Source organism: Solenopsis invicta, chromosome 14 (assembly GCF_016802725.1).
Source record: "Solenopsis invicta isolate M01_SB chromosome 14, UNIL_Sinv_3.0, whole genome shotgun sequence".
Lineage (NCBI taxonomy): Eukaryota > Metazoa > Arthropoda > Insecta > Hymenoptera > Formicidae > Solenopsis > Solenopsis invicta.
This window is the reverse complement of record NC_052677.1, coordinates 2,980,052-3,007,755: the sequence shown is the minus strand read 5'-3', so window position 1 is coordinate 3,007,755 and position 27,704 is coordinate 2,980,052. Positions and strand designations below refer to the sequence as shown.

The following is a 27,704-nucleotide window of genomic DNA, read 5'->3' as shown; positions in this document are numbered from 1 at the left end:
ACGGCTAATAAACGTGTTCAGCAAATATTTGTAATCAATGACAACAAATATTGTCTGTAGTAAGTGCAAAGAAAGTGCACACATATTTGTAAGTTACACTCAAGTTATTTTTATCCAAATTGTATCAATTTATAAAAAATGTTTTCCTTTATTTTTTGATGAATGTATTATTTATTTTTTTGTTATTATTTGAATTTTTAGTAATAAAAGTTTTAACAGTTTTGTTTTTATATCTTCGCAAATATATGAAATAGTGAGTCAGGTCTTATTGACCCACACAGTATAACTGCATAGTAAAATCGAATGGACCAGTAAGGTTAAATAACAAAACAACTATAATATGGATTGTCAAATTAAATATTTTATTTGTAAATCAAGTTTGTATGAAATAATAAAAAAATGTTTTTTTATATAGGAATGTTTTTTTCTATAATTGTCTTCTTTTACATAAGTAAATTTGTAAATAAATTAAAAAAAAACAGTTATAGTTTTTGTTTTAAAACTAATTAAAGTTAAAAATGAACTCGTTTTAAAATTAAATATAAGTTAAATAAAGTTATTAACTTTGTATTGTTTAACTTTTAAGTTTTTAACTAGTTATTATCCAATCCTATAAATACATTTATATACAGGGTGTCTCATTTTAAAAAACGCATCTCGATAATTCTTCAATGAAGCATTTTTAGCAAAAATGTTTTAGACAAAAGTTGATTCGAGGAGTACATAAGATGATGTCATTAATTTGACCTGGAACAGTTGCTTGAAGGTCACGTGAAAATCATCTTTAATTTGTTAAAAGAAACTGACTACTTTTTATTGCATATTCTTGTAGCTTATCTCGAAGCCTTTCCAAACCACTATAATTAAATGTTTTTTCGTTAAGTATTTTTCGAGTTACAAGACTTGAAGAAAGTTACAAAAGCCGGCATTAGCATCACTCAAAGTGTACCACATAGAAGTTGCTCGGTCAAATTTACACATCTTTTGTATTCGAAGAAAAATCAGAGGATGATCCAACCAGTCTAGGTAAGATTGGTCGGTGATCCACTTAGTCAAGACAAAAAAAATTGTTAAGAATAGGTGGAATGTGAAAATGTTTAATTAATATTATAATTTTTAAAGATAAAATAAAACGATTATTTTATATAATGTTAAGGAATTATATTTTTATATTTTAAGATGAGCTTCAGACAATAACTTTATTATAACAAATTTATATTAATAACATATATTCTTACGATACCTTAATCGGAAAATTAATTTGAATATTAATTAAATATATTTACAATGTTTTCTTGAGATTATCCATATCCAATATAATTATTCTTCTTTCTTTATGAAGAACAGGAGATGTCCAAATAGACAACTTCCAATAGGCTAAATTACAATTGTTGAATTAGAACTCCTCATCCGAATGGAAATACGGGGCATCCCCCTTAATTTCTCAGACTCTTTCACCCGAACGGCAATCACTCCGTCCGAATAGCTTAACAAATCAAAATACTTTATGATTCTTATTTTTATATAATGCCGAACGCATTAATATCATATAATACCGAAAGCCAAGAAGATCTTTTCTATTAGATTTCACAAAATCTTATTATTTATCTCATAAATACTTTCCAATCGTGATAAAATACCAACTAATCTCTCAAACCTACTTTTTAAAACTGAAAAACTACACCGACACTCGAATTTTTGTCAATAACAACCTATCACCTAGCAACCACTCCTTTTTTTTTAAATACGAACAGAATTTCTCGATTTTAAATTTTTACAAATATTATCAACACATCGTTATCATAAATCTAAGTCTTCGCGAATCATGATATACTATTTTAAACAAAAATTGATCAGTGATTCAACCAAGACTTTCAAGTCTTGTAATTCGAAAAATACTCAATAAAAAAACATTTCATTAAAGTGATTTGGAAAGGCCTCGAGATAAACTACAAGAATATGCAATAAAAAGTAAGCAGTTCTATTTAAAAAATTGTGAAGGTGACTTTCACGTGACCTTCAAGCAACTATTCAAGGTCAAAGTAATGAAACAATCTTACGTCTCCCTCGAAATCATACAATCATATTTGTCTGAATAATTTTTGCTGCAAATGCTTCGTTGAAGAATTATAGAGGTGCGTTTTTAAAATGGGACACCGTGTGCGCGCGCGCGCGCGCGCGCGCGCGTGTGTGTGTGCGTGTGTGCGCATGTGTGTGCGCGCGCGCGTGTGTATGCGTGCGCGCGCGCGCGCATATATACATGTTTGCAAAGTATACAAGGTAAATCTAAATTTCTGCGTCAACGTTTTACCATAAGAGATGACTTACCGACTGTAACTGTAAAATTTACTATGCATGTGTACATGTACACATTTATAAAAAAGTTGCGTTCCGATATACACTGCCAGGACTGAAACTCTATAATTTACATTGCGTAAATTATAAATTTTCAGTGAGTTTTGGAACACACATAGCTAAATCTTACAGTTGCAGTCAATAAGTTATTTCTTATGGTAAAACGGTGACACAGAAATTAGGATTTACCCTGTGTATACAAGGTAATTCTAAAGAATTCTGGATGATAAAATAGGATCAAAATCAAGAACAATAAAATTGCGTAAAACTCTGTTCTTTTAATTATAAAAGTATAAATATTTATGTGAAAAGTATCTAAAGCATATAAAAATTTATAATTAAAAAGCAAATTCTTAATTTTGTTATTCTCAATTTTTATTCTTTAAAATTATTTTTATGATTTTCTTCCACCTATTGCCGAATACCATGTACACAAATAAACATATGAAACATTGCCAATTAAAAAAAAAATAAAGAAAGGGTAAAATAAAAAATATAAGAAATTAAGTAATAGCAAATACAAAATAAATAATAAATATAAAAAAATAAATTATAAAAAATGTAATAATACCAACAATAATGTTACACATTTTCAATAGATACAGACGTGTTACTTGTTAAGCTCTAGCATGAATCAATTGATTCATCACTAACCTTTTGCATTAACTCTGATTGTTTCGTATACCTCTGTAAATCAGAGTCGTTCAGAGTCGTCTTATGCTCCTCTAGCCACGCTGGATATTTTTCTGACAGTTCCTTCAATGACGGATAAAGAATTTCTTTCGATAAAAGATGCTCTATCATTCCCTGCATAAATGGCAATATATCACCAGTATCGCCGTCAAAAGATGTTTGCCCGAGCATAGCCGCAACGTCCGCTTCATTCTAAAATGTATTTCATCTATTTTGATCACAATTTGATTCTAATAAGAAGACAAATATTAGATTTTATTATTTATCAAACAAAATAAAACAAAGGTTAAGGTTCTTATAAATAAATTAAAATTAGGGAATAATGAGCTCAAGAGCCACGCAGGATGTCAGACGCAAATAAATAAATCAACGCATAACTCCAATGTCAGGCAAACGTTGGTCAATGTTTCGACTTTTAATGACGGTCTTCTTCAGTACAGATATTACAAGTCTTGAGTTCATTATTCCCTAATTTTAATTATTATTTATATATTATCATTGATTACTTCAATAATTTTCGAAACATGTCGAATTACGCAAAGTGAAATCAATGTAAACAAATGTTATTTCTGCAGCATTACCGTGATGAAATTTTTATAAAATTTTAATAAATTTCATATAACATTTGGTTGAATTTTATGTTTATTTTGATCTGTGATTTCATCAGAAATTCACTGGTTTCAATAACATCTTATTAATTCATCGTTACAAAATCTGTAATTTTTTTGTTGTAATTTTATCAAAAATTCATTATAATTTTAATAATTTTGTTTACTTTTTCATCAAACAGTATTAACCCTGACTATATGTATTTTTTTATTAATACGTTATTAATTAGTGTATATGTCGGACGTTAGTGTACAGTCTGATGCTGTTTTCCTTATCTTAAAATATTCAAAAAAATTTGAAAAAATTCATGAAACAACATGAAACATAAATCAACATTGTAGTAGAAGATTTCATAGTTATGTTAATGGACGTTTTTTATAATTAGAAAATTATTATTTAAATGAAGTAGATTGACCTCTCGAAGTTGTCACGACAAAGTGTGCAATAGGACAAATAAAAGAATACAGTAGGTATTGCGTAGCAGATTTTCAAATTAAATTTTTAGATCAATTTATTAACTATGAATGTTTCTGCTCTTTTTGAGCCATCCTTAGCATACATACTCAGATTCAAATTACGTCTCCACGACAAGAGGCGACACAAGTATCTCTACATCTCTTCTTCATGTTACATTGACATACGATTTGTTGATCCCGTGACAACAAAACATCGAACTGTGACTTTCGCAAAGAAGCGCAAGTCAATATTAATAAATGTGCAGAAGAAACAAGTTAAAACCGTTGAAAACATTGTAAAATAAAATTTAACAGCAACATTCGGTACAGTAGTTAACAGTAAAACTGTTTACTGTTACATTGTTCAATGTTTCGTTGTCACGGAATCAAATCTTATGCCAATGTAACATAAAGTAGACATGGAGATGCTTGTGTCGCCTCTCGTCGTGAAAACGTAATTTGAATTTGAATATACATGCTGAGAATGGCTAAAAAAAAGAGCTGAAAGAGTTCATGGTTAATAAATTAATCTAAAAATTTAATTTGAAAATCTGCTGCCTATCGCGTCAACTCTTGCATATGCCCTATTGCACACTTTATCTTGAAAATTATTATTTATAGATATAGTTACACGTTGGTTTGATACGTCTATGTGAGATTTTACATGTTCACATTCAATACTATCTTGCTCTTTCGTAATGGTTATGGATCTTAAATTTTTTCTGTAATTAATTAATTTTTTTAGAGAGAATAGTCAGACAGGTAAAGATGCCGATTTTACACTAATTAACATGTATACTTTGTATTACTTATTTGTCAATAAGAATAGGTAAAAAGGCTAATAAGAGTACTGCGCGATTATTTTGGCGCGAAACTAAGTAGTCAGTTAAAGACCGAAGTTCATTTATTCGTTGAATCGAGTGTTTCAATTCTCTTTGGCGTCATCATCAGCAAAGGCAAATTTACAATAAAACGCATCTTTCTAAGGAACTAATTGTCTAGCCATCGTCGATCCAATATGTGGTTGTCACTACCGAATCCGAAGTACAACTTTCCAACTTGATATAGGTGATGGCTTGATCACCCTATAATTGATATTAAAAATAATAACTTACAGGAGAGAAAAAATGATTTGAGTGACTCACCATCAAAGATCAACGAAAACTAGCAAACCCATGGAGAGCGAACCATAAAGAATCATAAAAAGTTGAATATCGAACCATAAAGAGCTCAACAATTATAATTATAAAATCGAGATTGAGAATGCCGCAATCGCTATGAGACGTTTCCAATAGCGCGGCGTAGAAATGACTGAGCGTTACATATAAGCACAAGGTGTAACGAGACGAGGTGTACATCACATATGCGTGTGTGGATGTATGCATTCATTACGAAGATGGGGCAAGGGACGGGTGACGCGGCGCGCGATAAAACAAAAGGGAGGTTCGCACATTTCCAAAAAAAAGATATTGACGCCTTGAGAATCCCGTTACTAAGCGAGTGTCTTTTAATTAAAAAAAAATGCAATCGGTGCTCCAATATCGCTTGTCCCGAGTCTGCGTCTCCTCATTACGCTCTTAATCGCCGACCAGAGCATACGTATTACTATTGAATTGAAATTTCATCTGTTTTTCATTAAACGCAAAAATAATGTAATTAAATAATTAAAATTTTTTACATATTGAAATTTCATTAAATTTAATAAAACATCAAAATCAAAAGAGTAACCCCAAATTTAGCCCATTTCTTGAACCTCGAATTTTAAACTTTCTTTTATGCCAAATAGTACTATATGGAACTATAATGAAACATTAATTCCAGAGAAATTTTAAGATGAGCATAAGCGCGGTTCCGGACATATAAAGAATTGAAAATAATGGTTTCTCATAACACAGGGCGCCGTTTTTAGACTTCTTTTCTGTTGTTTGAATAAAAGTTATCATTTCCCATTGTATTTTTGCGCGCTGAACACAAATCTGGTAAGCTCTATCATATCAGATTTCTCAGAAAAGTGTCAAAAATGATCATTTTTACCTTACTATGGCGTTAAAAAAAATCTATTTCTATCTATCTAAAAATCTATCTAAAAAAATATATTTAACAAAGTAAAACATTTCTTATGGATTTTTATCCCTGATTGAAGTATGACCTTAGTTTTCGTCTAGTATAAAAACTTTCTGAGATAGATAAAGTTGAAATGACACGTGACCGCCTTGCATGAATCGAGATGCTTTTCTACTGAGAGTTCCCTTGCTTCTCACAAATTGGGGTACTTTTTTAATGTAAGTTTCCTTGTCTCTCACAGATTGGGGTACTTTTTTAATGTAACTCCCCTTGCCTCTCACAAATTGGAGTGCTTTTCTAATGTGAGTCCTCTTGCTTCTCACGGATTAAGGCGCTTTTTTAATGTGAGGCTCCTTGCCTCGCACAGATTGGAGTGCTTTTTTAATGTGAGTCTCCTTGCCTCTCACAGATTGGAGTGCTTTTTTAATGTGAGTCTCCTTGTCTCTCACAGATTGGGGTGCTTTTTTAATGTAAGTCCCCTTGCTTCTCACAGATTGGGTGCTTTTTTAATGTAAGTGATAAATTTTTAGATAGATAAAAATAGATTTTTTTTAACGCCACAGTGAAGTAAAAACGATCATTTTTGACACTATTCTAAGAAATCTGACGTGATAAAGCAATTTACTTACGAAATTCGTGTTCAACATGCAAAAATACATTGAAAATGATAATTTTTATTCAAACAACAGAAAAGAAGTCTAAAAACGACGCTTTGTGTTATGAGAAACCATCACTTTCATCAACCCTTTATATCTCCGGAATCGCGCTTATGCTCATCTTAAAATTTCTCTGGGATTAATTTTCCATTATATAATACTATTTGACATAAAAAAAGGTTTGAAATTCGAGGTCCAAGAAATGAGCCAAAAAACAGGTCTTTTTGGGCTCACTCTTTCATTAATTTTTTTACCTATTAACAAAAATATCAATGGACAGGATGTACAGTGATTAGGTATTGTTACCTGTAAGCTTTCGGAATTTGTAGTCAGGTCTTTTAAAACTTGTGAAATAGCCGATTGAAAATCTGGGTTCATATCTTTTTCACCCGCCGCACCATCAGTCGACATTTGTCCAAGCTTCTGTAAAGCAGCCTCCAGCTCATTATCTCCTAATAATAAATTATTACAATACACAAAAAATATTAGTATCAAATTAAAAAATGTATTCAAAATAGGCAAAACAAGCTTAAGAGCCGTGCTGGATGTTGTGTGGCAAAACAAAAACTAGTAACCAAAATAAATAAAGTAAACGTTTCGACTTTTAATAAACAGTTTTCTTCAGTACAAATCTTAAAATCTATAACAACAAACAATTAAATAATAAATCTTATCGCACACAACATTCAGCACGGCACTTAAGCTCGTTTGCATATTCTGAATTATTATTCAGAGGAACCCTAACTTTCGTATTTGTTTTTAATTTTTTTAATATATTTTATTTAACAATTATTGTTTCATAAACAAGAAATTAAATTTTTTATATATAAAACAAAAATAATCTTGTTTTTATATCTATAACTAAATTTCAGTAATATTTTTTTAATTTAATGTTATGATAGCCATACATAGAACAATATAATAGACTTTGATAATAATAATACTATTTAAAAAAATCTAATTCTTGAAAGATGTTACTATTTTCTATCCAATATTTATTCCTTTTCATGAAAATTAATATTGAACAGAATGAAAATATATTTTTCTTGACAAAATTATATAACAAAATTTCTTTATGTAAACCAATGATGTCTATTTAATTTAGGATTGGAAACTCCGTTTTTGTTACTTTTTTTCGGTAACGATCGTTACCTTTTTCTGTCTGTAACAGTAACGTCGTTACATTTTTACAGTAACGGTAACTGATTTAATCGTTACTTTTATCATTACTTTAGTTTTCTATTATTTTTATATATTCCTATTCAATAGATTGTACGCTAATCGCGTGATTGGACAGAAATATTTCGATACAGTACTTTATCTTAGGCTGAATGCACTCTAATACCGATAATCACTGTCGGTATTAGAGTGCATTCTTAATAATGGCATTAATTATAAAGTTAGCAGGTGTATGTTATTCATAGCGGTTCTTGGTGCTGAATAATATTTTTTTAATTTTTATAATCTTTAACTTATTCAAACCACGCACTACATATTCGTCAGACTTAAAACATAGAGTGCTTTCCAGCCTCGTACATAAGCGACACTGTGTAACACGGTGTATAACCTAATGTTTTCCAACTATAACAAATCGACACAATCATATATAGTTAAAGTGCTGTGTAACTGTTCTATGTCACTTCATAGATATCAAATTTTTATATTTGGTATTACTGGAGCGAATGGCATTTTTTCTAGCAAACATTCTTAATCTTAGTTTCTGCGTAATTTTGAAAACAATATCAAATGGTCGATATTTATCCGTGGGAAGTCGACTCGGAAGTCGATTACATCTAGCTTCGACAGAAGCAGTACTTCAACTATAAGTCGACACTGTATATAACAAAATATATTATGAAACACAATTTTCAATTTTAGACACCTTGAGTTTCTGAAAAATATCTCATATTTGCCTTGTTAGCTAAGTATATTTTTTAATAGAAATAGCAGTGACATCATTTTTTTTATGACACTTTAGCTTTAAAACGCCATATTGTAAAGTCTTTAAAAGTTTTTTGTTGCAAAAATATGATTTAAAAAAAAAAGTGGATTTTTGAACACCCAAAAATACCTCATATTCTCCTTGTTATATAATTCTACTTTTTAAAAGGAATGACAATACCATATTTTTTTTGAAAGTATGACTCTTTAGCTTTAAAATGCCATATTTGAAAGTCCTTAAAAGTTTTTTATTGCGGAGATACGATTTTTTAAAGAAAAAGTGAATTTTTGAATAATTTCTAATTTTTACTTAACGGGTTTTCTTTTATAACTTAACAATAAGTCATTTTTCGACAATATCGATTATGCAATCACATTTTTGAGATTCTGAATTTTCATATAAAAAAATTGTTAAAAAATGTTGATTAGAACCAAAGTTATGACTTCTCAAAGTTGAAAAAGTCTCTCAGACCCGAAAATATGTTTACATATTTTACGGGATCGGTGTGTTTAAAAGTTAATGTGTATACATAATATTAATTTTAGAAGTTTCTATAAGATCCGTTCAAGTATCCTACATGTTTATGCTTCGATGAGCAAATTGATAGGGTGCCCACATGGAATGCCGGAAGATCCAAATTCGAACCGTGAACAAGATATTTTTTCTCAATAAAATTCTTTAGTTTTTGCGAAGAGGGATCTTATAAAAACTTCTAAAAACATTAATATTACATATTCCGGCTTAATGACAGTGGACACAGTAACAGAACACAGTTAATCATATACTGTGTGACACAGTGTTATAGTGTCAACTTATAGTTGAAACACTGCTTCTATCTAGACGTATTCGACCTCCTTACGGATAAATATCGATAATTTGACATCGCTTTCAAAATCACGCAGAAACTGAGATTAAGAATGTTCGCTAAGAAGAACGGCATCCACTCCAATAATACCAAATATAAAAATCTGGTATCGATAAAGTAACATAAAACAGCTAAATAACATTTTAGCTGTGTATGATTGTGTCTACCTGTATTATAATTGGAAAGCACTGGATTTTATGTACATTGTGTTACACAATGTCGCTAGTGATACTGATTGCTCCCTCCCCGCAATAACTATTAATAATTTGTGGGAGGGGGAGATCTTATATAGATGCTTCTAAAAAATTAATATTATGTACTTCGGTTTCGCGGCTGTGTTTCTAATTCGACGAATATGTGCGCAATTTGAATAAATTAAAGGTTATAAAAATTAAAAATTATTATTCAGCATTAAAAAGCGCTGTGATTTACATAAGCCTGCTAACCTTATGTTTAATTTCATCAGATGTGACTTATTATTGTTTAATAGCATTTATATTTAACTTTTAAACAGGACTTCCGTTTCCGGTAGCGAGAGTGACTGACGTGTGTGTGTGGAGAGTGCGAGTGATAAACAGGTATTAGGGGATAGGGTGAGACGTGGTGGAGTGCGAGGAGGTGAAGGGAAAGGGAAGGGGCTGGTGGTAGAGGGTGAATAAGAGTAAAGGGCCGGGGGAAGAGAATAGGGAGACAGGAGGGATAGTAGGGTTGGGACGGGATTTGGAGGTTAGACGGGAGAGCAGGTTTAGAGTGTAGAGAGAAAGCAGAAAAGAGGGAGGGTAGCGACATCGGGCGGTAGAAGTGAGAAACAGAGCAAGAAAGAGTAAGTGCAGTAACGGGAAATTTTGAATTAGAGTAACGTTTGAGTAATCGATTTAATATATTAATATACGATTTTATATTTTTGCATTTGCTACAGCGGTATAATAATTATAAAAATAAGCTAAAATATTATAAAACTTGTTTAAATTTTTTTTTTTTTTTTTTTTTTTTAGAGTAAAAGTGATCATCTTAAATATAAAAGTCATATTTTCTAGTAAATATTTTCTACAAAAAAAAATATATATATATAGATTACTTAAAAGAAATTTTTGTTTTTCTTTTACTACCCGACTGCAAGTAAATAAACTCGTGAATAGGAAGTAGGCAGGTTAGAGGAAAGACGAGATGGAGAGAGAAAGGGAAGTAGAGGAGGGGACAGGGGAAGAGAAGAGGAGGGTGGGGAGACCGAGCAAAGCAGAGGGGATGAGGGATAGAGCATATAGTCTATCGCTGATAGAGGCGTTTAAGAGAGGAGAGAAAAGGAAGGAGATAGATGCATTACAGGCAGATATCTTTAAGAAAAGTATAAAGGTAGTGAGATCGCCGGAAAAGCAGCTAGAAAAGCAGTCGGAAAAACAGATGGAAAGGCAAGAAGAAGGGGGGGTTGAGTGAGATATTAAGGGAAGTAAGGGAGGGTTTTAAGGAAATTAAAGCGGAATTAAGAGAGGTAAAGGAGGGGAAAGCAGAGATGAGGGAATGGATGGAAGAAATGAGGAAAAGATTAGACAGTTTAGAGAAAAGAGTGGAAGAGATAGAGAAAGGTAGGGGGAGGGAGGAGAAAGAGGAAGGGGATGAAGAAAGGAAGGAAGAGGAAGGGGTAAAGCAGATGGAGAGAGGAAGAAAGGGAGAGATGAAAGAATTAGAAGAAAGGATGAAGAGAATAGAGGAGGAAAAGAGGAGAAGGGAAAAAAGGAAGAGAAATATAATAGTAAAAGTAGTGAAAGCAAAGGAGAAAAGAATAGAGGGGTTAAGAAAAGAGATAGAAGAGATAGTGGGGGCAACGGGGGTGACAGCGAGAGTGGAAGGGATAAGGAGTATAGGGAAAAAAGATAAGGAAGGAAGGGAAATGGTATGGGTAAGATTAGCGAGTGTAGGGGAGAAAATTGAAGTGATGAAAGGAAAAGCAAAGCTGAGGGAAAGAAGGGAGTGGATAGTAGATGATCTGACAGAAAAGGAGAGAAGGATAGAGTGGTGGATAAGGAAGGAAGCGGAATGAATAAGGAGGGAAAGTAGGAAAGTAAGAGTAGGTTATATAAAAATATGGATTGAGGAGAAATTATGGGTATGGGATGAGATTAAGAATGAGTTGAGGGAATGGCACGGAAAAGAAGTAAGAGAATGGAAGGGGGGGGATGGAGAAGGGTAGAGGAGTGGAAAAAGAGAAAGAGGATTTTTAGTAGGGAGGTGGACGGAGGGAGAGGGAGAGGGAGAAATAGAAGGAAATATAGAAAATGAGAAGCATAGGAAAAAGAGGAGGAATAAGAAAAAAGAGGATGGCAAAAAGTATAAAATAGGCTTTTGGAATGTGGCAGGCATGGAAAATAAAGAGAAGGATTTCAGAGAGAGATTAAAAGAATGGGATGTGATGTTCCTGAGTGAGACCTGATTACAGAAGAAGGGATGGGAAAGAGTTCGAAAATGGCTGCCAAAAGGATACGTGTGGGAAGTGCAAGAGGCGGCAAGGAAGAGTAAGAAAGGGAGGGCAATGGGAGGAATGATTGTGGGGATAAGGGAGGATAGGGAGAGAAAAGGATGATAAGGAAAGAAAAGAGGAGGGATTACAAGCAGTAAAAGTAAATTTAGGGGGAGAGTGGTGGAGACTAATAGGAGTATATGTAAATAGAGATTTGGAGGGAAAAATGGGAAGGCTGAGAGAGTGGATGGAGGACAGAGAGGAAGGGGTGAGGGTGTTAATAGGAGGGGATTTCAATGCTAGGACGGGGAGAGAGGGGGGGAAGAATAGGTGAGGATGAGAGGGAGGGGCAAAACAAGGAAAGAGGAACTCAAAGGATGAAAAGATGAATAGAGAGGGAAAAAAGCTATGTGGTTATATAGGAGAATTGGGATGGTCAATATTGAATGGAAGCGTAAAAGGGGATGAGGAGGGGGAATGGACGTATACAGGAGGGAAGGGAGGGACCGTAATAGATTATGTGATCGGGAATGAGGAGACAAGAAGAAAAGTGGAAAAGATGAAGGTGGAGGATTGGGTAGACTCCGATCATCAGCCGATAACGGTATGGGTGGAGGGAGGAGGCCGGAGGGAAGAGAGGACCGGGAAAAGGAAAGGGAGAGGAAGAAGGGGGGTTTGGACGGAGAAGGGAAAAAAGAAATTTGAGGAATACCTTGGGAAGAGGGATAGTGACGGTGAGGGGGTAGGGGAGGTTTGGAGGATAATGAAAAGTAGACGTGGCATTAGAGAGAGTAGAGAAGGAAGAGAAGAAGGAACGGAGAGGATGGTGGGATGAGGAATGTAGGGATAGAAAAAGAGAGGTTATGGAGGAATTAAAATGGTGGAGGAAGAGAGGGGGAGAAGGGAAAAAATATAAAGAAATGAGAAAGAGGTACAGGGAACATTGTGAGGAGAAGAAGAAAAAGGAGAGGGAAAGATGGGAGAGGGATATAGAAGGAATAAGATTCGAAAAGGACGTGTGGAAGGTAGTGAATAAAGGAAGGAGGAAGAGAAAGAGAGTCAGGGAAGGGATTGAAATGGGGGAGTGGGAAAAACACTTTAGAGGGGTGCTGGGGGGAGTAGAGTGGAGGATAAGAGGGGAGGTAATGGGGAGAGGGGTAGAGGAGGAAGAAGAGATTAGTAGAGAGGAAATTGGTAGGGCGATAAGGAGATTGATGGACGGAAAAGCGGCAGGAGGGGATTACGAATGAAGTATGGAAATATGGGGGAAAAGAAATAAGAGAATGGCTGTGGGAGATATGTAATAGAGTGTGGAAGGGAGAGGGATGGCCGAAAGATTGGAGAGAAGGGATAGTGGTACCGAGAGTGAAAAAGGGGGAGGGGGAAAAGGTAGAAGACTATAGGGGGGTTACGCTTACGCAAACGGCGTACAAAGTGTACGCGGCGGTTTTGGCGGAGAGATTGAGGGAAGAAGTAGAAAATAAAGGGATATTACCACCGAGTCAAACGGGGTTTAGGAGAGGGGTAGGAACGATAGATCACACATACGTATTAAATTATTTAATAAATAAGAAAATAGCGGAAGCAAAAGGCAAAATAGTAGTTATGTTCGTGGATATGAAAGCAGCGTTTGACTCGGTGGATAGGGAGATACTGGTACAGACAATGAGGAGGAAAGGAGTGAGAGAGAGTCTGGTGGTGAGGTGTGAGGAAGTTTTGGAGGAAACAATAAGTAGAGTAAGGGTGGGGGAAAGAGAGGGGGGAAACTTTTGGACAAATAGAGGAGTGAGACAGGGATGTCCGTTGGGCCCATGCATGTTCACACTAATACTAGCGGATTTGGATGAGGAACTGGAGAAGGGGGGATGGGGGGGAGTAAAGGTGAAAGGAAGAAAAATTTATTCCCTGGCGTACGCGGATGATGTGGCGGTGGTGGCAGAGGATGAAGCAGGGATGAAAGGGTTAATAAAAACATTAGAAGAATATGTAGAACAGAAAAGATTAGAAGTAAATGTGGAGAAGACAAAAGTGTTGAGGTGTAGAAGAGGGGGTGGGAGACAGAAAAAGATAATATGGAAATGGAAAGGAAATGAAATAGAGGAAGTGAAAAGGTATAAATATTTGGGCTACATGATGATGGCAAATGGGGGACAGAAAGAACATATAGAGGAGAGAGTCAAAAAAGGAGCGGTGGTGATGAGAGAAGTATGGGGAATAGGGAAAAGGAAATTTGGAAAGAACTGGGCTAGAAGGATGTGGTTATTTGATAGGTTGGTATGGACGGTGGTTAGCTATGGGGCAGAAATTTGGGGGTGGAAAGAAAAGGAAAAGGTAGAAAGGATACAGGACAGGTACTTGAAATGGGTAATAGGGGTGGGAAGGTACACACCGGGGTACATGGTAAGGGAGGAGATGCAGAGGGAAAAATTAAGGGGAAGGGCAGGAATGAGGGCATGGAGTTATGAAAAGAAACTGGGAGAAGGAGGAGGGGGGGAGTTGGCAAGGTTGTGTTGGGAGGAGATAAGAGATAGAGCGAAGGAGGGAAAGGTGATGGGAAAATGGGAGGAAGAAAGAAGAAGTTTCTATGAAGAAAAGAGCTGGAACATCAACTAGATAGAAAATTTGAGAGAAGAGGGAGGGTTAAGGGGGGAAGAGGTGGTGGCAAGAGAGAGGAGGCGGCAGGAAGAGGAAAGGTGAGAAAAAATTAGGAGCTCGAAGTTCAACAGATGGTACAGCAGAGTGAAGGGAAAGGGAGTGCCGGAGTACTTGAAGAGGGATTGGAAAGAGGAAAGATGGAAAAGGATTGCGAGGTTTAGGTTAGGAGATGGTATGAGAGGAGGTAGATACTGGGAAGAGAAAGAGAAAAGAAAGTGTAGGATATGTGGATGGGGAGAGGAAACGTGGGAGCATATATGGGCGGAATGCACGGATTGGGGGACGGAGAAGGGATGGCAGGAGATGGTAGGAGAGGTTTTAGGTGAGAGGGGGGAGGGAGAAGTTTGGATGAGAAAATTGGAGGAGATGCGGGAGGGAGGAGGGTGGCTGGGTATGAATGAGAGTGTAGAAGGAAGAGAGGAAAGGGTGGAAGAAAGCGGCGGAAACGGAGATCCAAAGAATGAGTGTGGAGGTGTGGATGGATGAGTGATTTCTCTCTCTCTCTCTCTCTCTCTCTCTCTCTCTCTCTCTCGTGCGTTGTAAAAGAAGCAATGAATAAAAAGGTTGAAACTATGTAAGCGGAGCAGAAGTCCGCAATGTATTCCGCAAAGAATAAAGTACCTACTACTATTTAACTTTTAAACACCAATCCTGTAAAATACGGAAACACATTTTTGAGTCTGGGAGACTTTTTCAACTTTGAGAAGCTATAACTTTGATTACAATCAATATTTTTCTACAATTTTTTTTTAAACAAAAGTTCAGGAGTGTGACTGCACAATCGGCATTGCCAAAAAATAATTTATTGTGAAGTTATAAAAGAAAAACCATTAAGCAAAAATGAGAAATTGGTCAAAAATCCACTTTTCCTTCGAAAAATCACATTTTCGCAACAAAAAACGTTTAAAGACTTTCAAATAAGACGTTTTAAAGCTAAAGAGTCACACTTTCAAAATAAAATTTGGCAAAATCATTTCTTTTAAAAAGCATAATTATGTAACATGGAAAATATGAGGTATTTTTGAGCATCTAAAAATCCACTTAAAAAAAAAAATATCTTTGCAACAAAAAACTTTGAAAAACTTTACAATACGGCGTTTTAAAGCTAAAGATTCATACTTTCAAAAAAAAAATTATATCATTGTTATTTCTATAAAAAAATGTACTTATGTAACAAAGCAAATATGAGGTATTTTTTATTAAATCGTGTCAAAAATTGATGTGTTTCATGATATATTTCGGAAAAACTCCCTTTTTTACAGCATTTTATAGTATTCCAACTTTAGACAGAGTATATGCGAATAACATCCGCGAATCGACCTGTTTGAACGTATTTTATCCAGCTTTTTTATGTAAAATACAAAAAAAGTTTCACTTACACACTATATGGGTCGCATTAACCCTAACAAAACTTTGCTGCCGTGTCGTTCGAATTCTAATTGACCAAAAAAGTTGATCAACCATATCAATCAAAAGAGATTTTAAACTTTTTTTACGTCCTTGTCCGAACCTCCTATCTCATTCCGTTTTCACATAACAAGCGTTTAAAACTTCATATGGGGTCTCTCAAACCCACTTACGTGTTTAAGAGTTAAAAAAATGTTTAATCTAAATTTTGATAAAAATAATTATAATAAAAAATAAATTAGAAAAGCTATTAGATAAGTTTAATATAAAGAAAAATTTTGCTCTCTATAGGAAGTAAAATAGCTTAGAAAGTTTGAAATTTTAATATTTATTACTATAATTAAAATTGATTATTAAATAATGTTTAAAATCTAATAAGTCTCATTGTAACATTACATAAAGTAACAAAAAAATAATGAACCATTATACTTTTCAAGTAACAATAATAATAGCACGTTATATGTTTTTAAGGTCCCCAATCCTATTATTAATATTATATGATCTCGTTTCTATATTAACTCTTAAATACACTGGGTCTGGAAGACTTCCTATGAAAATTCAAATATTTATTGTGTGAAGATAGAATGAGATAGAAGATTCAAACTAGGAGATTAAGTTTGAAATCTCCGCTTTCGATTGCTATACTTAATTTATTGGTCAACTTTATTAGTCAACTAATATTTGAAGAGCACAGCAGCAAAGTTTTGTTAGAGTCAATAGACTCCCATTGTGTAAGTGTAATTTTTTTGTAAGTAATTATATATAAAAATTTAGAAGACAAAACACGAACTTCGAACAGATCCTTTCGCGTATGTTACTCGCATATACTTTGTTTAAAGTTAAAATACTATAAATTAGTGATAAAAAGGATTTCTGTGCGGGGCCCCGCGCACAAAGCAGACGAGTTTTCGCATCGAAAAACGCAGTTTCTCAATGAAATTCAACCTCGCAAAGAGTTACGTTGCATTATGGAGATTTCTGAGCGAAATTATTGTGGTATACATGTATCATATGTGTGTGCGCGCGCGCGTCAATCAGATAGTAAATATGTCAAATATGCATCTTTAACAAAGATTAATAAAATATATTAATAAAACACATTAATTTTCAATTTACAACACTTTGAGTTAATTGAAAATGTTCTCCTTGTTACATTACTCCTTGTTAATTATACTTTTTAAAAAGAATGACAATGTCATAATTTTTTTTTAAGTACAACTCTTTAGCTTTAAAACGCCGTAAAGTTCTTAAAATTTTTGTAGCAAAGAAATGATTTTTTAAACAAAAAGTAGATTTGCGAACAATTTTTTATTTTTGCTTAAGGTTTCTGGCGCCTCAGCTGAGAACTCTGCGTTGACGGTAGCGACGTACCGTCACAAACAAAATTAGAACTAATAAATATGAAATATGACAGACTGACGATGAAATTTTATGGTGCATGTCATTTCGTTATTATGTGTTTCATTGTAAAAATCTAACTTGTTCCGCATTTACCTAATTCGTAAAAATAGACTAAATAAATTTCTCTTTAAATTTTATAGATAAAAGTATATTTTTCACTCCTTTCAATAGCTATCCATGTGTTTTCTTGTCTTCTAGGCTTCACTTTACGTGTTTTTTACGACTATTGACTAACTGTTAGGCGGAAAGAGGATAGTCAAGGTCCATTTTTACAAATATTTTAAAGTGATTTTATTCAAAGTGATTATTCTGTTTTATCCAAATTCTCTTTATTTATAAATGCCATGGCGGAAACTTGTATGTGATTTCTCACTTATGACGTCACAACTTTAATATAGCCGCGGCGAGTAGACAGGAGCCTTAATGGTTTTTTATTTATAACTTCATAATAAATCATTTTTCGGCAATACCGATAGTACAGTCACATTTCTGAGATTCTATACTTTCATTTAAAAAAAAGATTGTTAAAAAATATTGATTGGAACCAAAGTTATAACTTCTCAAAGTTGAGAAGGTCTCCCAAACCAAAAAATGTGTTAACGTAATTCTCTAGATCACTGTGTTTAAGAGTTAAACATTTCGAAAATAAAGAAATCGTAAAACAAAAATGTTCTTTTTTTCTGTGTATGTACAATGAGGTGCATTAATGAAGTCCTTTTTCGGTGTAGATAAGGTGTAGATAAGCGCGTCATTCGGATAGTTGTCGCATCTACTATCCAAGAGCCAGTGTCACGGATGGCGCGCTCATCTATACCTTATCTACACCAAAAAAGAACCTCATTATTCTACCTCATTGTACATTCTGTCACATTCATAGCTCATTTTTTATCTAGTCTCACCATTCTGCAATAAATTTTGTAAGTTTCTTTCAAACTGATTTGCTGTTTGTTTGAAAAAATCCTCTGTCCATTTATCTTCCGAAATTTCATGTTTATCCGTTTGTTTCTGTGAATCCGTTTGTTTCTGTGAATCCGTTGTACCTATTCCATCAGTCTTCTCGATATTTGATATAGACACTTTATCGAAATCTTGCAGAGCACCTGTGAGACAATTTAAAAATAGTTGCACAATAGTTATTTTTCAAGAAAAAGGAGTATATACATGCATCCATACATATGTATATGTATATGTATATAGGGGAGACCGGGACAATTTGGGAGACGGGGCAATTTGAAAAATGGAAATATCTTTTTATGGGTACATATTAAAAAAATTACTTTAAATAGAGCAAACGCGTCGTAATGTAACGATACTGCTAACAAAGTTTTGTTGGTAACGGCGTCATAATGAAGTTGTAGTAGTGAAAAATGTGTTTTGCAACAGTCAAAGTAATTTCTGATAGCATTTCTGCCAAATTTAAGTCAGCATTTCTTCCAAATTTAAGTAAGATAAATACAATTCTTTTTGAAAACTTTGAATGTATCATGTCCAGTTGAATGCATTTGAAACATTTTGTGTTTACTTTTTGCTGTGTGATGTCTATTTTTTGTCGATCAATAATGCGCACAGTTGATGTCTGGGCTATTCAAAACACCAAAACGTCAAATCGTCGTTCGGATGATTTTTCTTTCATATTTACGTTCTATGTATCAAATACACAATTTACTCAATACATGTAATTACATGACATACGAATAGTCCCTGACTTGATCCAAAAACACTAAAAGAATAAAATTCTTTATTGTGCGTTTGTATTCTTTTATTATATGTAACATTTCTTCATAATACTATATATCCTTTTCTGAATAAAATAAAATCTTAACAATAGCTTTTTTACATTTTTTCATCTTAAAACATAAATTTTAGAATATTTTCGGACTAGCTTCGAATTATCCTGGGCTCGGGGCTATTCGAAATATTTGGCATTGGTCGACATTTTTATATGTACTTCAAAGCAAGTACATTTCCGTGTTCTATCTATAATGGCATTGTAAAAAGGAAGATTCAATCTTTCAAACTATCCAACTTTATTTTTTAACGAATATAGGGCTCAGGAGACGCAAAAGAAAAGTCTTCCGAATTGCCCCGGTTTCCCCTATATACATACATACATATACATACATATACATACATACATACATACATACATACATACGTACGTACGTACGTACATACGTACATACATACATACACATACATACATACATACGTACATACGTACATACGTACATACGTACATACGTACATACGTACATACGTACATACGTACATACGTACATACGTACATACGTACATACGTACATACGTACATACGTACATACGTACATACGTACATACGTACATACGTACATACGTACATACGTACATACGTACATACGTACATACTACATACGTACATACGTACATACGTACATACGTACATACGTACATACGTACATACGTACATACATACATACATCATACATAATATACATACATACATACATACATACATACATATACATACATAGTCTGTTAAGTAAAAACGTGGTCAGCCTTCACGACTGGTAAGAGTATCGCTCTCAACTTTTTGTAAGCCGATAAAGGAAACCTATGTCTTCGATGCATTTTGAAAAAAGATTCAATTGCTGTTAGTCTTTTGTAAGAAAAACACATTAAGCGTCGTAACTGCCATATATGGGGAAGTCAAAATAATTCGTGCAGAAAAGGGTTCAGCGATATAAGGTCACAAAAATTGTCGATGATTTATCGGAACGTGGATCGATAGGAAGATTGAAGAAAAAAGACAAGAAAATGATCGCAAATTTGTTTTCGCGGAATCCTAGCCTAATACTGCGTCAAGGATAAGCAAAATTGAAACAAAAAGGTTTAGATGTATCGTATGTAACTATTCAAACTCATATCTGTGCTCATGGCATGAAATGCTGCAATACAATAAAGAAACTTCTGTTGAGTGAAAAATATGTGAAAAGGTGCTCGCTTGGGCGCACGAGAATTGATCACGAGATTGATCAAAATTTTAGTAACATAATTTTTACTGATTTCTTCTTAGGCAATATTGGCACCCGCTTCTGAACCTTGCACCAGAAGCGTTACGGTCATCCCTCAAATAAAAAGATATTAAAAGCAAAGTCAAGAACTTTCAAGATGTATTTAGATAAAAATCGGTATTAGAAAATAAAGTCAGTATCAAATAGTCAGGAAATCAAAGCACGAAGGACAACAGTTGTTCCGGCTGACCGATTGTGATGCAATCAACGGTTAAAAAATATTTCGGTAATGGACAAACACGTCCATACACACCAGACTCGCAATACTCGCAATGACAACTTAAAAAAAAAAAAATTACTCACAAATGTTCGATATGAGCACGTAATAGCCTCAAACCAACTTGGTCAAACTCCATCAACAGGCATGTCAAACAAACCATTAAACACGGAATAAAAGTGCATCTTTGCGGCTGCTTTTTAAAGCAAGGATTCGGCACTTTGCATCTGTTTACATGCAATCTGAATGCCAAGAAAATGTTAGGAATCTACAAAAAGGCTTTGTTACTGACTGTCGAACGTTGGTTTATCAATAAAAATGAGGATTGGATTCTTCAGGAGGACAACGATCCTAAGCATCGCAGCAAACTCTGTACCGAGTGAAAGGAGCAAACTGGCATCATTATATTGAATTGGCCGTCGCAGTCGCCTGATGCCAATCCGATCAAAAATGTGTAGGCATATATCAAGCACAGACTTCGAAGAAAACGTACATATACACTAAAACATTTCGAACTTTCACGCGCTTTTTACCTCATTGAGTTACGTCAACTGCTTCACTCCACACAACTCTACAAACTTCACGTTTTACTTTTGCAAGTTTTTGTTATGTCATCGGCCATTAACAAATTAATCATGCCACTTAATCGGCATTAAAAATTTCTCAAAGTATAGGCTTCAAGCTTTAATTTCGTTTTTGAATCATTGCTGTATCATAAATATTTCCGGTTTGATAAGCATTTAAAGTTTGGTAAATTTTTCCTAAATTTTTAGTGTACCGCTTTTTTTTTACTGGGCAGCATATATATAGGGGAGATCGGGGCTATTCGTTAAACTTTTTTTTCTTTTGTGTCTCCTGAGTTTTATATTCATTAAGGCTCCTGACTCCTTAGCCGAGAACTCCAAACTGACGGTAGCGACATTCCGTCGCGGACAAAATTAGAACTAATACACGTGAAACGTTGACGATGAAATATTATCGTGCATGTCATTTTGTTATTATGTGTTTCATTGCAAAAATATGACTTGTCTCGTATTTACCAAATTCGTAAAAATGGACCGCGAGTAAAGTTTCTTTGAATTTTATACATAAAAATTTTTCACTCCTTTCAATAGCTATCCGTGTGTTTTCCTGTCTGAATAGACGTCACTTTACATGCTTTTTACGACTATTTACTGACTGCTAGGCAAAAAAAGGATAGTCGTGACCGATATTTAGAAGCGTTTTAAAGCCATCTGATTAGTCTGTTTTATCCAAATTGGCAATATTTAGAAATGGCACGTCCGACAAAATTACGTGCCCATGTGTTTTCCTGTTTCAATAGCTTCACTTTACATGCTTTTTACAACTATTTACTGACTGTTAGGCGGAAAAAGGATAATCGTGACCGATATTTAAAAGAGTTTTAAAGTCATCTGCTTAGTCTGTTTTATCCAAATTGGCTTTATTTACAAATGGCATGTCGGACAAAATTACATGTCATTTCACGCAATTTCTCGCTTCTGACGTCACGACTTCAATATGCCCGCGGCGAGTACTCAGGAGCTTTAAGAAAAAAAAAACATGGGACGATTTGAAAGATTAAACCTTCCCCTTCACAATGCCGGTATAGATAGTACATGGAAGTGTACTTGCTTTAAAGTACATATAAAAATGTCGACCAATGCCAAGAATTACGAATAGCCCCAAGCACGGGATAATTCGTAACTAGTCCGGGAATATCCCAAAATTTGTGTTTTAAGTAAACAGACTGTAAAAAAGCCGTTGTCAAAACTTTCTTTTATTTTAAATAGGATATACATATACAAAAAACAAATGCAAACATACATATTCGCATGTCTTTTTATGCCATCGGTGTGATAGATTTCCTAACCTCACAAGTGTCAATCTTTATCGCTTTATAACTTTTTACCTGCTTAAGAGCGACAATTTTATATTCATATTCATGTTCTATCTACTAAATACACAAAATTTTAAGTTTGAACTAAATCAATAAAGAATTTCAATTTAGCTCAATGCTTAACTCTGCGTAGCGCAGACGTTCGTAATACAGCCAAAGGGTTAGGATTACCCAACTTAGGTTAGGCGCTGCAGTATTAACGAATCGCTTTGGTGCTCGGTATTACGAATAACCCTAACATCAACTGTGCGCATTATTGCGTATGATCGACAAAAATAGACATCACACAGCAAAAAGTAAACACGAAATGTTTCAAATACATTCAACTAGACACCATACATGCAAAATATTCAAAAAAACCTTATTATCTTACTTAAATTTCAGAGAAATGCTGACTATCAAAAATTACTTCGACTGTCGCAAAACACATTTTTCACTACTATGACTTCAATATGACGCCGTTGCCAACAAAACTTTGTTAGCAACATCGTTACATTAGGACGTGTTCACAGTGTTTAAAGTAAATTTTTAATATGTACCCATAAAAAGATATTTCTAATTATCGAATTACCCCGTCTAACGATTTGCCCCGGTCTCCACTACATACGCACGCACACACGCACGCACGCACGCGCGTGCGTACGTGCGTGTGTGTGTGTGTGCATGCGCGTGCATGCATGCGTGTGTGCGTGTATAATGTATATGATATACTAATTAGCACAATTTAAAGTTTTATTTATCTATTTATTTTTGATACATATCATTTTCGGGTTAAATTAGAAAAAAAGGTGCTAATTTATGTGTGTGCGCGCGCACCTTATCTATAATTTTTTTTTAAAACTCAAGTGGTATTATTTTTTAATTCAACCTAAATGTATTTTTTCCAAAAAATGTATGAAATCTTTAAATTGCGCCAATTATAAAGAGAATATATTGCTGTTTGAAATAACTGTTGTACTACTTTTAACGAATAAAATGCAAGTGATAATATATTTATTTTTTAAGTAAAATCCAAGTAGCGGTATCTTTAATTCTTTTTTAAATAAAATTTAAGTGATACTGTGTCTGTGTATTTTTATTGAAACATTTTTCTGTTCTAACCTAAGTGGATGTACTTAATTTAAAAAAGTTTCAATGAAATATGTAACATTTAATCTCAAAGAATTAAACAGAAATGAGAATGTTTTATTAAAATAAAAAATTTTTAAACTACAAAAATTGGCGCTGCTGTTTTACAACATTTTATTTAGATTATAGTTAGACATTTAGCAGCGCCAACTTTTTGTAGTTTAAAAATTTTTTATTTTAATAAAACATTCTTATTTCTGTTTAATTCTTTGAGATTAAATGTTACATATTTCATTGAAACTTTTTTAAATTAAGTACATCCACTTAGGTTAGAACAGAAAAATGTTTCAATAAAAATACACAGACACAGTATCACTTGAATTTTATTTAAAAAAGAATTAAAGATACCGCTACTTGGGTTTTACTTAAAAAATAAATATACTATCACTTGCATTTTATTCGTTAAAAGTAGTACAACAGTTATTTCAAACAGCAATATATTCTCTTTATAATTGGCGCAATTTAAAGATTTCATACATTTTTTGGAAAAAATACATTTAGGTTGAATTAAAAAATAGTACCACTTGAGTTTTTAAAAAAAATTATAGATAAGGTGCGCGCGCACACACATAAATTGGCACCTTTTTTTTACCTTTTTTTGAAAAGGTAATTTTGTACTGATATCACGCGTTTTTGTAGTGTTAAGCAATATATTTATTTTTTGTGATGCCATGATTTCAACTTACAAATAAGATTATAATGTGTGTGTGTGTACACACACACACACACACACACGCGCGCGCGCGCGCGCGCGCGCAATATATATATATATATATATTCGGGTTAAATTAGATAACACAATTTTGTAATGTGATTTTTTTGAGGAGAATTAAAGCTACAATTACTTGCGTTGAAATAACAGTATTACCGAGTTTTAAAACATTAATAACTCAAAATCAAACATAACGGTAGTAAATACCAAAGTTGGAAAGCAACACGTTACTTCATCGTCGTTACCATTTTCGTTATTTTTAGGATAATAAACGTTATTTTTTCTTATTTGTAACGGTAACGTTATTACATTTTTACAGTAACGATAATGAATTCAGCCATTACTTTTATCATTACTTTAATTCCCTATTATCTATCCAATAAATCGCGGATTAATCGCAGATTAGAATTTGGATTGAATAAAAATATTCATTCGGAGATCAAATAGCAATAAATTTTATAATATTAAAATACTGTGTAATGATCAATTAATAAATGTTCTTCAGTGTATGATTATTCATTAAATAAAAGTTGATTTTTTATATTGATTGATGACATTTGATTAATCTCATAACCAATCACAATCATTCATATGTGATTATAAATCGCAATTGAGATAAAATTTAGTGATGTCATATTCTTGAATGTACATGGAATGATTTTTTAGCACGCAATGAATAGATTTTGTCTCATTTCTTCCACGTCAAAGAATCCCCCAAGATTTGAATAAAAAAAAAAAAGACGTTATCAGTCAATTTTTAATATGTGGCAGGTTCAACATCCCTGTTAAGAAATCAAATAAATTGACCAATAACATTTTTTTCAAATCGTGCAGGATGCTTTTGAGACTGTATACTTATTACATAAAAATTTTAAATCTCTGTTTTAAATATTATTGATAAAAATTTGCATTTAATTTTGAGATTTAAAATGTAATTTTACTGATAGTTCTCTCCAATGTACAAATATAATTGTATTTGCAAATGTATCTATTTAAAATATGTATGTTACAATGTATTATGTATAATCTGACAGATTAAAGCTGTAAACGCAATTTAAATATTATTTATGTTCTTATTTTATAATATACTTTTAATTAAAATAATTATAACAAATAGTATGTAATTAAATCAGAACTCTCAACATTTAAACAATGAGAAATTCAACAAATAAAATAAAGGCTAATGCTCGGGCTAATGCATGGGCGCTATTGGTGTACAATAACAATTATTTTTTAATATTCTTATAGATATTTATTCGTCTTGAAAAGATGAAAAAAACGAACGTTTTGACTCAACTTTGGAATCATCAGTGTAATAACAAGTTCAAGTAATTGAATTATCTGGCCATCGTCGATCTAATGTACAGACAAGTTACTTACAGTTTGCCAAACCCTAAGTGCTGATTTCTCACCATGTATAATGTCAGAAGAGATAGTTTAATCAAATTGAGTCTAAACATTCGTTTTGTCATCATCTCAAAATAAATAAATATCTGTAATAATATTAATAATTGTTATTGTGCACCTATACCTGTGCTGACTCTCATTAGCCCTTATTTTGTTTTTAAATTTCTCATTATTTATACTTTTAATCAATTTATTTTTTAATATTTAATATTTTAAGTTACTTTCTCATAGTCATCATTAGTACTGAAAAACCTATAAATCAAATTACATACACACTATAGTACAATTACTATGGAAGGTTAATACTGATAGAAAATGTTAAAATGCAATCTTAATAATGACATTAATTTCTAAAAACAATGTTTAATCTAAGTTTCTATAAAACATGTATACTAAAAATACTAAAAGTTATTAATATAATAAAAGAGAAGCTGTGTTCCATATATAAACTAGTTTAGAGAATTTCAAGATTTAATACTTATTATTAAATATAATAATGATTATTAAATAATTCAATTTTACAATCTAATAAGTTACTTTATCATTATCAAAAAGTAACGAATCATTATTCTCTAAGTAATAGTAATAATAACAAATTACTTTTTGAAATCCAAAACGAGTAATGGTAATGTTACGTTTTATAGTAACTATAATGAGTTACTGTAAAAGGTATTGTAAGACATGTAGTAAATACTATGTCTTTAATGTGAGAAATATTAATATAAATTTATTTAAAAGAAAAAAGATGGTTTAGTTATTTAATTAAAATTATTTTAAATATTTATTTAAATTGGGTTTATTAAAAAGTACAGAACAATTTGTTATGTAACTACGAATATTTTCCTTATATTTTTTTATTAAATTGACTATAAAAATCAAACTTGCGATACAGATTTCAGTGAGGTTCGATCAGATTTCCAAATAAAATACACTCACTATCCAATAAATCGTTTAATTCTTGATCCTCCGTTTCATTTTTTGTTTGCTTGATATTATCCGTCATACTTGCGCGATTATCCCACTAATTTACAAAAACAAATTCTCTTGCGTAAGCGTGCAGGAAACTGTCTGCTTCATCAACAGGGTATTTGAATCATTGATAATGATCGCGATAGAATATAAAATCTTACATTTACGTGTTGACACGAATTTTCACTTAAAACTAAAAAAATCAAGTGTAAAGTGATAAAACCCGAAAACGTTTAGCAGCCGTTCTTTCCACACACATTTTTTTGAGGCATGATTTAACAGAAGTGACAAGTGACCAGTGGTGACCAGCTAAACCCTTCCAAATTAGTGTCCCTAGAAGTAAAGGTTGGTTTATGCAAACCGTAAACGCTAATAGCGTTTTTCATTGGGAAAACTAGTGGGCACTGAGTGTGCACTCGCCGCTGGCAATTGGACGTTTCGGTTCGCGCGATGACGGTGCCAACGGAAACGCCCAATTACCTGCAGCAAGTGCACATTTAGTGCGCACTAGTTTTCTCAATGAAAAACGCTATAACTTATGCCGGAATCTGTAAGAAATTGACCAATCATACCGTTTGTTTTCTGTTCCTGAACTCCCTGAATTAGTGTGCACTTAAAATGAAATAGATATATATTTGAAAGTTAGTGAAAGCAAGAAAAACGTTCCAGTGCAGTCTAGTGCAGGAATAGAAAACAAGCCTATAGTCGATTATTCTTCTTTGGCTTTGTTACACCGAATACTTGATACGCGTAATATTTAGTAA

The 27,704-nt window shown here is 33.2% G+C and overlaps 1 protein-coding gene across 2 annotated transcripts in view; it reads right to left on the bottom strand.

Moving 5' to 3' along the window:
• Nucleotides 1–27,248, bottom strand: part of LOC105207834 (peroxisomal biogenesis factor 19) — a 30,090-nt gene extending 2,842 nt beyond the window's left edge. The window contains exons 1-5 of one of the 2 annotated variants that reach the window (XM_039457655.1): nt 27,102–27,245; nt 26,908–26,992; nt 18,457–18,657; nt 7,139–7,284; nt 3,010–3,240 (exon numbers count right to left, since the gene is read on the bottom strand). In XM_039457655.1, coding sequence (XP_039313589.1) covers nt 3,010–3,240; nt 7,139–7,284; nt 18,457–18,657; nt 26,908–26,974 — 645 coding nt within the window. In that variant the 5' untranslated portion in view covers nt 26,975–26,992; nt 27,102–27,245. Of the gene's footprint in view, nt 1–3,009; nt 3,241–7,138; nt 7,285–18,456; nt 18,658–26,907 lie in introns of both variants that reach the window. The other variant, XM_026141453.2, reaches the window with a different exon arrangement.
• Nucleotides 27,249–27,704: the final 456 nt, after the last annotated feature.